General features: G+C 42.2%; 2 protein-coding genes across 4 annotated transcripts in view; one reads left to right on the top strand and one right to left on the bottom strand.

Annotated features, from left to right (window-relative positions):
• The window catches only part of ATG4A (autophagy related 4A cysteine peptidase), a 70,999-nt gene extending 66,437 nt beyond the window's left edge, over positions 1-4,562 (bottom strand). For both annotated transcript variants that reach the window (XM_004710038.2, XM_045298537.1), the window contains exon 1: positions 4,528-4,562. In XM_004710038.2, the coding sequence (XP_004710095.2) occupies positions 4,528-4,537 (10 nt within the window). In that variant the 5' untranslated portion in view covers positions 4,538-4,562. The remainder of the gene's footprint in view (positions 1-4,527) is intronic.
• A 247-nt stretch (positions 4,563-4,809) lies between these two features.
• Positions 4,810-12,789, top strand: part of PSMD10 (proteasome 26S subunit, non-ATPase 10) — an 11,102-nt gene continuing 3,122 nt past the window's right edge. The window contains exons 1-4 of one of the 2 annotated variants that reach the window (XM_004710036.3): positions 4,810-4,944; positions 10,963-11,061; positions 12,192-12,338; positions 12,435-12,601. In XM_004710036.3, the coding sequence (XP_004710093.1) occupies positions 4,831-4,944; positions 10,963-11,061; positions 12,192-12,338; positions 12,435-12,601 (527 nt within the window). In that variant the 5' untranslated portion in view covers positions 4,810-4,830. The remainder of the gene's footprint in view (positions 4,945-10,962; positions 11,062-12,191; positions 12,339-12,434; positions 12,602-12,789) is intronic. The other variant, XM_004710037.2, reaches the window with a different exon arrangement.

Here is a 12,789-nt window from a genome sequence, read left to right as displayed (position 1 = left end):
TCAGCTTTCCTCCTGCAGTCGGCATCATTGCCTCTGTTTTGTGAGGTGGAGGACTTTGTGGACTGGTGTTGGGTTAAAGGGTTAATGTTGGACTTGTGGGCTTGGGCAGCATTGGGTTGTGATGTTTTCGTGATGCACCTTTTCTTTACATAAAACTCTCTTATACGTGAGTCGCCGTGGATTTGTTTCTCCAAAGTACCTAGACTAATACAGGGAGGAAAAAGCAATATCTAATGGGCATATTCTTCATAATTTCATTCATAGAGCCTCATGGATTTGGAGCAAAATCCTGAACAGCAATGCCCCATTCAAAGATGGTTCTGACATTAGGCTCCTGAGTCCCATTCCAGGACTTTGGCCCATAGCTTTTCCCATTCTAGTTATCATCTGGATGCCCCAAATTTTAAGAATCGGGTTTACTCCAGTTATTTCATTGGTCTCGACTGAACTGGTTTCAACTGGTTCAAAGACCTGGTTTCACTATGGCATACATTTGTGCTAGGATAATATTCATGGCGAGGAAAATATTGAGTGATAATTAGAAGGGAACCCAACCCAACCCACAGCTACCAAGTCAATTCCAACTCATGCCGCAGACCAGGTGGGGGAAAAAATGACCACATAATGCTCAAACCAAAATGGTAACTGCAATCCATACAAAGCTAGTTGGCTTAAAAACAAGTAAAGTTAAATAAATAAATTTAAATTCAGTTACTCAGTCACCTTAGGCCCATTTCATGTTCTCACTAGTCACATGTGGTCACCATACACTAGACAGCATAAATATAAAATATAAAATATTTCTGTCACCAGAAAAAGTTCTGACAGTGCTACTCTCAAACACATAAAACTCTTGACCAGAATAGAAAACCCCATCCTTTTTTTGTTGAACAGCAGATCTTGCAGTGAGCAGCCCCAACACGTAACCTCTACAGCACCAGGACCCCAGGGATTCCAGCAGTTCAAATCCAGCAGCCATTCGGAGGGAGCACGATGAGGCCTTCTACTCTCATAATGATTTACAGACTCAGAAACCCACAAGGGCAGTCCTATCCTGCCTACAGGGTGGCTATGAGGCAAAGTCTACTCGATGGCAGAGAATTGGGTTTTTTCATTTTTTTGGTTTTTAATCTAGTAGTATGATCTGTAAATGTTAGCTAGAATTAACCTTATTTTAGCCTAGAAGATAAACTTGACTTACTCTAGGATTTTTAATCTAGGTCAAAGCTTCTGAAACGGTAGGTTGGGACCACACATGGGGTCACATAACTGAATGTGGGATTCTCGAAAAATTTAGCGACAGTAAAAGGTTTCTGAATACACCATGACCAAACACATATTCAAAATCAAATGTGTCATGAATCAGAGATGTTTCTGGCAGCACTTCTCCGAATTTCAAATTTCTCGGGCAAAACGGGGTTGTAAGGGTACAAAGTTTAAGAAGCCCTGAATAGGTGGCCACCAGTCACGGCCACTTCAATCCCATAAGCAGCAAGGAGTCAAACTTTCAGAGGGCCACTTTGGACTTTCCATGGACATCAACGGCAACCACGCAATTCCTCCATCATTTGAGGCCAGCAACACAGGAAGAGGTACCTTCTCCCCAAAAGACGCATTTGTCTTGCAGCTCTCGAGAAGAGGAAAGGCGTCTTGCCCGTGGCTTAACGGGACTCCGAGTTCAACCATATACTTGCAAAGCACACCATCTATATAAGAAGAGCCCCCAAATAAGTCAGTCAGTGGGACAGGCACGTGGACTTGTTTTTCCAGTTGTCTCTAACCATCATAGCTGCTTCCTTAATAATTACGGTAAAATGTCGTCATACCCAATCCCCTGGGAATCACACGCCAGAGGCTAATCAGTGCCTCTACAATCAACTGGCTACGAATCTACACCAAGGGCCTGCAAGCTTCAGGCCAAATTCAGTCACCTCCTTTTAATGTTTTTCTCTGTCAGTAAAGTAAGATTTATTTTTTTACACTTTTTAAAGGATCATTTTATTGAGAGTTCTTACAGCTCTTATAACAATCCATACATCAATTGTATCAAGCATATTGGTACAAATGTTGCCATTATTTTTTTACACTTTTAACTGATTGGAAGAACGTCCTCCAACCAATATTATCCAGCACTAAATGGCCTTGGAGATTCACTTCTGCTAAAGACTTGATCGTGTTTCTTCATTAATTCAACCTAAATTTTTTTTTCAACCTAAATTTTTGAGGCATAAATAACAGCACTTATTTGTGAAACATCTGCAGTAAATTTCAACAACTACCACCATTGAAAACACAAATATCATGTGTTTTGTGAAAACACAAAACACAAAAAACACACATGAAAACATGCCTGATTTACATATCTCCTGAGACAACACAACAAGAACACAATGAGGTATCACTTCAAACCCACGCACTCTCATTGCTATCAGGTCGCTTCTGAACTCATGTTCAAGCGCAACTGCCCCACCGCGTTTCCAAGGCTGGAACTTGTTAGGATAGCAGATTGGGACATCTTTCTTCTGAGGAATGGCTGCTACATTCCTACCATCAACTTTTAGGCTAGCCGCAGAGTGCTTCACCCATTGAGCTACCAGAGCTACTTCCCATCTACCAGAACAGTTCTGACACAAAGATAGACATTAACAAGTATTGCTAAAGAAGAAGAGAAACTGGAACCTTCATATATTGTTGGTGGGAAGATGAGATGTTGCAGTCCGATTTGGTTACGAGTCTGGCAGTTCCTCAAAAAGTTAAACATAAATTTACCATACGACCCTGTAATTCCACCTTGAGATATGTAATTTGCCATATGACCCAGTGATTTCACCCTTAGAGAAATGAAACCATTTGTGCATACAAAGACTTGCATACAATGGTTCTTAACAGCATTATTCACAATAGCCATAAAGGTAGAAGCGTTCCAAACACCAATCAACTGATGGATGGCTACAAAGTGTGGTAGATCCACAAACGGGCATGCTGTACAACAATAAAAAGTAATGAAGTACTAGTACATACTACAGTATAGATGAGCCTCAGAAACAGTAGACTAAATAAAAGAAGTCCAGGCACAAAATATCATATATTGTATTGTTCTATTTCTATACAATGTTATGAATAGACACTTTTATAGAGACACAGAGCAGCTGTTACTATTGAGAATGGGAACTACGATTAAATGCAAATTGACATGGAGGGTTTTTAAATTGATTGATGATGATAGTTGTGTCACTGCAAAGTTTCTAAAAATAAAATCACGGAATTTTTAGAATGCACTTGAAATGGGTACATTTTTGGATATGTAAAATATACTGAAACAATGCCATTATATATATATTTAAAAGCAAGTAAATATGATCGAGTAAGGAGTATATGAAAAATCAGTACTATCTTTACAATTTTCCTATATACCTAAAGCTATTTTAAAAATTTTAAAAAGGTATTAAAGCAAAAAAAAAAAAGACAACAAACATTCTTGGACTGATATCAGTATTTGCCTACTTTTTACACAACTAGGAAGTGGTTTCTAGCTATGTAAAAAGAGATTTTCAAAAATAAAATATGCAAAATTTTACTACAAAATAGAATTAACAGATGAATATTAGGAAGTAATTTTTATAACGAGGAACACAAACTTTTAGCTCCAACTAAGAAAAATGCTATTCTCTCCCCTAAAAAATCCATTTTTAATTTAATATTACAGCATCATTATTATTATCTTTTAATGTCATCAGTAAATAATGATTGGAATTCGCTGTCTTATTACTTGCCTAGATAATATCCTGTACTTTGTCTTTTGGTCTGCAGTTTAAAATATTTTTTGACTCACTATAGAAAATGTCTACCAGCCCCTGCTCTACACCATTATCAAGGATCCATAAATAAACATAAGCAGTCTGTTACTTGAGTATATTCTTATCAGTACCTGATTTGGGCACAGATATACTCTATAAAGAGAGACCATTGCATTTCTGTTGCTATTGCACTCTGAGATTTCCATAAATAGAACCACTGTTACCTTAATAGTTGATATAAAATCACACCATACCACAGGATCTCTAAGACGATTCTCATCCACTTGTGATGCCATCATGACGTGGACTCACCAAGGTCTCTTAGATATCAAGTGGCTCCTGTGGCATCACACCCAGGCGTTGGCATGACCCTGGAACATCACTTTTCAACGGTGTCACATGCTATCAGTGCTGTGACAGAATCCTGCCCTGAGGCCACTCCGCCGAGATATCAGAATAATTACTCCCTACTTCTTTCCAAGCCCGTGGCAGAGGACAAGAGGGGGAGGGTAGCCACAGTCATCAGTAAGAGCTCAAGAGGTAGTTCCTAGCTCCAACCGTTGTCCCTTCCGCCTCGCACTGCAAGTCAAGGCCCCCGGAGGACAGAACATTTAGGATTCCATAATTCTCTTGCCCAGACCCCACACCCGTTCTGTGCTGTTGACTTAATGGGGCACCCCCCCGCCCGGGACTCTTCCACACGATTCCCCCCGGAGCAGCTTCCCCTTACCTGACTCCATTCTCCAGCTGTCATCCTGGGCCAACTCCACCAGCCACTAGACTAAGGCGGCAGTCGCAAGGAACCCTGGGAGTTGTAGTTCAGCGCTGCCAGGGGTCGTGTCTGTGGGAGGAGACAAAGTCACCTCCCCTACCCAGAACCGCTCTTGAACTGCAACTCCCAAAGGCGCCCCACGCTGGGGAAAGAGAAGGCTGTGGATTGGTAGAGCGCTGCCAGCTCTTTTGATTGGCAGAAGGAGCCGGCGACGTGAGGCGGTCCTTGGGCGGACTTCCCAGAGCTCTTGAGGAAAGCGAAATGGAGGGGTGTGTGTCTAACCTGACGGTTTGCAACTTGGCCTACAATGGGAAGCTGGAGGAGTTGAAGGAGAGCATCTTAGCCGATAAATCCCTGGCTACTAGAGCGGACCAGGTAAAGCAGAGGTGGTACCCCTTCCTAGGCGGCGGCGAAGCCATACCGGGCCCTGGTCGAGCTAGGCCCGGTCTGCGAGGTGTCGCCCCCGCCCCCACGCCCCTGCCGTGCCCCTCCCCCCGTCCCTTCGAGATGCCTAACCGGGCCTCTGGAGCTAGTCCACAGGCCTTGGGGGTTTTTAGGCCCAGTACTGAGCTGCGTACATTTGGACGGTTCACGTCGGACCGAGTTTCTCAGCCATGCCCTTAGCTAGTGGAGAGTCCGCGAGGAGGAAGGCTTTTAGTCTGGCCTTCTGAACCTTCACTAGCGGGTTTATTGGACTGAAACACAAGCCTCTCTGGGCCAGGCAGTTTGCTAGGCGGTTGAACGGAAGCAGCCGACAGTAACAACTATCGCGAGCACACGAAATGGTTCCCAGTGGTAGTAACGAGTACTCAGGAGAGAAATTGAGAAGGTGCTTTTTCCGTAACGAGAGACCCTCATTTCCTTTCCTTTTACAGCGTTGGCCTTAATGGCACAGCGCTGCAAAGTACGGAGGGTTTGAACTAGAAGGGTGTGTGGGATTGCCTTGGGATGAATGAGGACTGCAACAGGGACCCCAGAAGCGAATGGGCATTTGAGAAGTGTTAGTATGCTCAAAGGACCTTCCCACTTTCACCCCGAGTTTCTAGAACGTTAAAGGTGACCTCCATAAACCACCAAATAGGAAGGGGCTTTAAAAGGTTCCTTGAAAAACTCCCATTGTCTTTTCATTCCCTTTTCCCACCAACTTTTTGAAGCCCGTTGTGTTTAAAGATTGCCTCCTATTGGGCAGGCCTTGTTCTGAGCACCAGAGACAAATATGCTGGCTCTCCACGTGGTGGTGTTTGGGAAGCTAGTTGGAAACCAGAAAACTTCTCTTTTCTGGAACTTTCCTTTTATTCCTCCTGGAAAATGGCCGCCACTACTACCAGGTGTTCTTTCATGATAGTCTGAATATAGATTGAATAATGATTTACTATTAAGAATAATAATGCCTTGAGAATTTAGTGATTCTGCTGAAAATTGGAGCCATCAAAAAGGGCAGGCTATTCAAATTCAAGAGACTTTTAAGAAACATAATTGCAATTTGGGGGCCTTGCTTGGATCCTAATTTAAGCAAACCATGGCAAAAAAAGACCGTTGGGAGACAATTGAAATCTGAATAGAAACTGGCTATTTGATATTGTAAAGGAGTTAGGTAAATTTTAATATCTAATTAGGAACCGCTAACTATGTAAGGAATTATCTTTATTTTTTTTTCAGGGATGCACACTGAAGTATTTAGGGACAAAGGGTTAAAATATTTGGAATTTGTTGCTAGCAACCTTCAGCAAATAGAAAAAAATTAGAAGATGAGGCAAATATGGCAAAGTTTGAATTCTTTAACTTATGTGTGACAGGCTTAAGAGTTCCTACTATATTCCTTCTGTTACGTGCTTGAATTTTTTTTGTAATCCAAGTCGAAAATAATGCGTTTCAAACATAGGCGTGGCTAAGAAAAGGAGGAGCCCTGACAGTGTAGTGGGTTACTTGGGATGCTGCTAACCTCAAGGTCAGAAGTTTGGACTCCACCGGTCACTCTGCAGGAGAAAGACAAGGCTTTCTGCTCCTGTGAAGATTGCCAGTCTCGGAACCCCCCCTAGGGCAGTGGTTTTCCACCTTCCTAATGCTGCGACCCTTGAATACAGTTCCTCATGTTGTGGTGACACCCCCCCCCCACCATAAAATTATTTTTGTTGCTACCTCATAACTGTAATTTTGCTTCTATTATGAATCAGGCAACCCCTGTGAACGGATCGTTTGACCCCCAAAGGGGTCACGGCCCACAGGTTGAGAATCGCTGCCCTAGGGGCAGTTCTACCCTACTCAGGAGCAATTCGATGGCAATGAGTGAGTTTGGGTGAAGAAATTTACGAGTCTACAAATTGAGAAACATGACTACTAGCTTCTTGCAGACAACAATTGTATTGCACTTCTCAGGCATTGATTTTTTTACACATTGAAGGTTTGTGGCAACCCTGATTGGGGTGACTTGGCACTATTTTCCCTACAGCATGTGCTCACTTCCTATCTCAGTATCACAGTTTGGTCATTATAATATTTCAAACGTTTTCATAATGATATTGTATACTTAATATTGACTACTAAAACCCACTGCCATGGAGTCAGTTCCAACTCATAGAAGCCCCATAGCCAAAAAAAGCCCTATAGGACAGAGTGGGTTTGAAATTGTTGATGGCAGTATTTGTACATGTCCACTTAATATAATGGACCTATGGGCTTGCTATAATGTATGTAAGAGCCCACAATAAAATGATATATTAATTTTAAATAAAGGACAGAGTGGAATGGCTACTTTGGCTTTCTAAGGCTGTAAATATTTACAGGAGCAGCAAGCATCATCTTTCCCATTCGGAGTGGCTGCTGGTTTCGAGCTGCCGACCTTGAAGTTCGAAGCCCAACTTGTAACCTACTGTGCCACCCAAGACTCCAAACTCACTGCCATGGAGTCGATGCTGACTCAAATCAAGCCCTTCCCCCTCCCCTGTGGGTTTCCAAGACTGTAACCGTTTATGAGAGTAGAAAGCCCCCTCTTCTGTGGAGCAGCTGGTAGTTTTTGAACTGCATACCTGGTACCACCAGGGCTCCTTTAGTAAACTGCCAAAAACCTAACCAAACTCACTGCCGTCGTTGGTGCCAACTCAGAGCGACCCTATAAGATAGGGTAGAACTGCCAGTAAGTTTCCAATGCTGTAACTCTTCAGGGAGTAAAAAACTCCGTCTTCCAGAGTGACTGGTGGTTTCAAACTGCTGACCTTTCAGACCTCAGCCCAATGCATGACAACTATGCCACCAGGTCTCCTCTTTAATAGATTGCATTATTTTCTTCCAGTGCATATAAAAGTCAGGTTTAATAGACTGCATGCAGTATAGTATAACTTTTATATGCATTGGAGAAAAATTAGCATGGCTTGCTTTTTGGTGATGATCACTTTATTGCTGTAATGTGGAGCCACACCTGCACTATCCCCAAGCTCTGGCTGGCTGAAGAATGCAGCATGATTTTGTTGCTTGCTCTTCTGTGGGCTGTGCTTTTTTTAAATGGACTTCTGATAGTAACTCAAAAGGAGTTTATTCAACAGAAGATTAAAATGTGAAGCGATTGTTTCTCCACATGTCTTCCCATCTAGGTCTATATACTTCTTCTGAAGGTGGCGTTTCCATCTCTCTAACCCTTTCCTGAAGAATGTTGCTTTCTTTAATTTATGCCACGGCAAAGTGGCAATTTGGGCAACCTCAAGGGACTCAAATCGTATATTCCTTGGGAGTGTTCTTTGAGTTTGGGGAAGAAAAAGGGTGAGGGAAAGTTCCCAATGAGATGCTTAGAGGACGGCACATGCTACTCTCAAAAGAATGAGCAGGTGCGGTGCTGTGGTGGAAAAGAATTCTGTGGGGCAACTCCGCTGTGATCATCCAATGTCTTTGATCAAGATTGTCCCTTTTGAATCTTAAAACAGTCATAACTTTCTGAGCTGACTTCTTGCCTTTGGATTTGACCAGCCATTAGAAGCCACTGTTTGGATTGGGCCTTGCTCTCTGGATTTGTTCATAAAATCATTTGCATTGGTTGCAATCTTGTTTAAAAGACTCGGGTTGATCTTTGCACAGTGCTTTTAGTACCCATTGAGTCTTACACCTGCTGAGGCCAAGATGTTCATTGAAAGTGGAAACTAACCAAACTATTTGAGATGCCAGTTTCATTAGCTATCACTCCAGTGGTGATTCTTGTCTTTTTCCCCCCACCAATTTCTGGACATCAGCTGCAGAGTCTTCATTCGTTGGTGCAGTAAACGGCCTGGGAGGGGGCCCTATCTGATGCCTCTTGCCACAAGACAGGTCAGCTAGGCCTCTACTCTCTATCTTTACCATTTCTAACACCAACCATTCCTCCCAAAGCACTTCTTTGCTGGGTTCAGTCATCCATTGCAATGGCCACGCAGAACTCAGACAATACTCACAATTAAGGGGAGTTAACAGGTTACCACTAGCCAGGATCAGCAAAAAGTAAGGATACAGTCATTGGTCCACAAGCAACACCTCTCCTCAGCCAGCAGCCAAGTCTCACTCTAGTCCTTAGCCTCTCAGCCATGTGGTCCCTTGGCCTAGGCCTCTGTGGGCCAGGAAGCCAGCCCACTGCTCTACTACACAGTCTCATAGTCTCCGTGCTGCTCCTCTGTTCTGTTTCGTGGTCTCCTTGCCTGGTCTCAGCAGTAGACAAGACATCTCCAGTGTGCTCTTCTGAGGGTCCTGGGATTTCCCTCTCTGCTCTGGCTTCATGCTGGTCCTTATGGGGTGGGGGCTGGAGGGGATAATAGGGGTGGTGGTAGCTAAAACCCAAACCAACCAATCCCCTTTGTTAGTATTATGCATGCCTTATTTGCATAATCCCACCCAATCCTTTGGTGGGAGTTAGAGAGACAAGGCTAGAAGAGCCATATTCAGAAATTTCACTTCACAGTTCCCTCCCTTGGCTAGTCTTTGAGATCTTGACTGTCTTTAAAAAACTTGATCCATCTAAAACCTGTTGTTTTCTGTGGGGCAGCAGTCCCATTAACTTCGTGCAAAAAATATCAGTAATTGGGAAAGATGCCTACTTGAGTTTTGTCAAACATTCAATATTAGACCTTACCCCAAATTTTGATTCTCTCCCCATGGCACAAAAAGTATTCCTTTTTTTGGAAAAAAGGTACCCTAAGGAGACTAGACAGAGTATGCTCCTGAGAGAACGTGTCTGTAGTCATCCAGCGATCACAGGGACATGTTTAAGCATGTATTGTTGGTGCATATGAGGACTCGAACCCTAGTCACAATACTTTTTTCATTACCTTCATATATGGTAATGTATATATGTATGTATATACTATATACATATATACATATGTACGTACTATATACATACATAGTATATATGTATGTATATACTATAACGTCTCCACCGGTTTTGTGAGCATTTCATCTCCACAAATGTTTGTTATTTTTAGAAAATCTAAGTTGGGGGTCATTTTAGTAGGAGAAATTTCAAAGTCAGACAGGGATTTAGTGTAGTCCAACTACTCCATGGACTAACTCTAATTATGGACAAATGACTAACCCTGAGAAGCCTTAATTTCCCCATCTATAAGATGGGAATTATTTCTGTTGTATAGGGTCTGCATCTGATGTGCTTTGTCCCCTTTTCTTTTGATGGTAAGAATAAAATATTCAGTCGACTTTTGTTTTGTCTCTGTTTGTGGTGGTTATGTAACACCTTGGGCTACTAGCCTCAAGTTCAGTCAGCAATTTGAAACTACCAGCCCTTCTGTGGGAGAAATATGAGGCTTGCTACTCCCATAAAGTTAGCTTTAGAAACCCACAGGGCTAGTTCTACCCTATCCCGTTGGGTGGCTGTGAGTCTGCATTGCCTCAATGGCAGGGAGTTTTGGTAAGTGAAATTCAGTTGGTTGGGTTTTGTTGTTGTTTTGTCCCCACAAGCATACGTGCTATTTAAAGAGACATAAATAATATAATAAGCAACCAAAGCTCTCTATCAAAGCAGTGAAATCACTTTCAAATTCTTTCGTTGATGTATTTAGCCCAGAGTTCAGCAATGTAATCCCCCCGCACCCCATATTACTAAAACTTGGAAAGCAGGAGACTTCCCTTTTCTTGAATGTTCTTTTCTTACTCAACCCGAAAATAGGCTACATTTACCCTGTTCTGCTTTCATTATGGTCGAGCAAGTTTTAATAATTTCGAATGTGAAGATGTGATGAGACTTGGTTTTTCTCTTATGCCAGTAAGTAAAAGGGTGGAAAGCGGCTTACCTGGCAATGCAGTGTTTTCCATTTCTTGTTTCCAACCTATTAGTGTCTAGGCGTGATTATTTTTCTGCTTTCTTTGTCTTACTTCTGCTTCTCTTCTAGACCATTGATCCTATTGCTTCTGTTTGCTTTGTAGGACAACAGAACACCGTTGCACTGGGCATGTTCCGCGGGACATACCGAAATAGTTGAATTCTTGCTGCAACTTGGAGTGCCAGTGAATGATAAAGATGATGTAAGTATTAGGCAGAATTGATAAAGGCTCAGTTATCTTTAGACTCCAGACTGGGTGTTTGGTTAGCACATAAATGAAAGTCAGAACCTTTATGACTAGGAAGTTACAGCATGACCTTGGTGACCAACACAGACTTACCTGGCACATTATTTTAGAATGGTAGTTTTGCCACTCTGATGTAAGATCAATAGTCTATCGTCTCCTGACCTCGTTTCCCCCTAGCCAAACTATGAAGAAACAGATTTCTAGGAAAAGTGAAGGCTTAATAGAGTTTAATATAAGAGACTTGTATTCATCTGTGTGTGTGTGTGTGTGTGTGTGTGTGTGTGTGAGTGAGAGAGAGAGAGAGAGAGAGAGAGAAAAAGAGAGAGAGAATACTGAATAATCAGCCCTGGTGGCACGCTCAGCTAACTGCAAGATTGGCTGTTCAAATCCATCAGCTGCTCTGTGGGAGAAAAATGAAGCTTTCTATTCCCATAGATGTTTACAGCCTCGGAAGCCCTACACAGAGTTGTTATGAGTCGGAATCAACTCAGTGGCACTGGATTTGGTTTGAGTAATGAGAGACTAGATACCATATTTTGATATATAGAGAAATCTGTCACAGTATTGGTCATTTTAAAATTTGACTGTGAAGGAGGATGGAAAACTTTTTGTTGGTAATGATTCATGAAGCTCACAAACTTCCGATCAGATTATCCCAATTTTGATTTAAAAATTAATGATAATAACAGGTAAAAATAACACGTTAAAATAAGAATGACTGTGTTATAAAAAACTCAAACCAAACTCAGTTGATACCAACTCATAGTGACCTCTAGGACAGAGTAGAACTGCCTCTGTGGGTTTCTGAGACTGCTAACTTCACAGAACCAGAAAGCTTCAGCTTCCTGTGGACCTTGGCAGTTAGCAGCCCGACACATATCCCACTGCCACTGCTTCTTTTTCAGAAATTCTGGTTTCCAAAATGTCTACCATGTTTCATGAGGAAAAAATGAGAAGTGGCTTTTTGCTTTATTTTTTTTGAAATAAAAACATTTGTGCAAAGTTCTTTGTAAACACTGCTTATAAGACTCTCGTTAATACCTGTACCTTTTCTTCCTGGTTTTTGTTTGTCCCACCTCGTACAGGCAGGGTGGTCTCCTCTTCATATTGCTGCTTCTGCTGGCCGGGACGAGATTGTCAAGGCCCTTCTGGGCAAAGGTGCTCAAGTGAATGCTGTCAATCAAAATGGCTGCACTCCCCTGCATTACGCAGCTTCCAAAAACAGGCATGAGGTATGGCCCCACTCCTAGGATGCTGCTTCCAAGGAATCAGCATATACACACGCACAAGTAGATCTTGGCATTTCTGTTGTTCTCCTTCTTTTCCAGATTGCTGTCATGTTATTAGAAGGTGGGGCTAATCCAGATGCTAAGGACCATTTTGAGGCTACAGCATTGCACCGGGCAGCAGCCAAGGGTAACTTGAAGATGATTCATATCCTTCTGTACTACAAAGCATCCACAAATATCCAAGACACTGAGGGTAACACTCCTCTGTAAGTGACCAGTAGCAGTCATTCATTTATATTCTACCTGACACTAGCCCTCAGACCATAATTCCTAACCGTGATTTTATTATTATTATTATTCCGCTTATACATCTAGTACTTGTCTATGGCAAAAAAAAATTGTTTTGGAAAGTACACAAAAATAGAAAGTTCAAATTAAAAATTGCCTATCATTT

This window comes from Echinops telfairi, unplaced genomic scaffold (assembly GCF_000313985.2).
Source record: "Echinops telfairi isolate 266 unplaced genomic scaffold, ASM31398v2 ScPeMD7_7427;HRSCAF=8465, whole genome shotgun sequence".
Classification (NCBI taxonomy): domain Eukaryota; kingdom Metazoa; phylum Chordata; class Mammalia; order Afrosoricida; family Tenrecidae; genus Echinops; species Echinops telfairi.
Note: the sequence above shows the minus strand (reverse complement) of the source record. Positions and strands in the feature narration are given on the sequence as shown.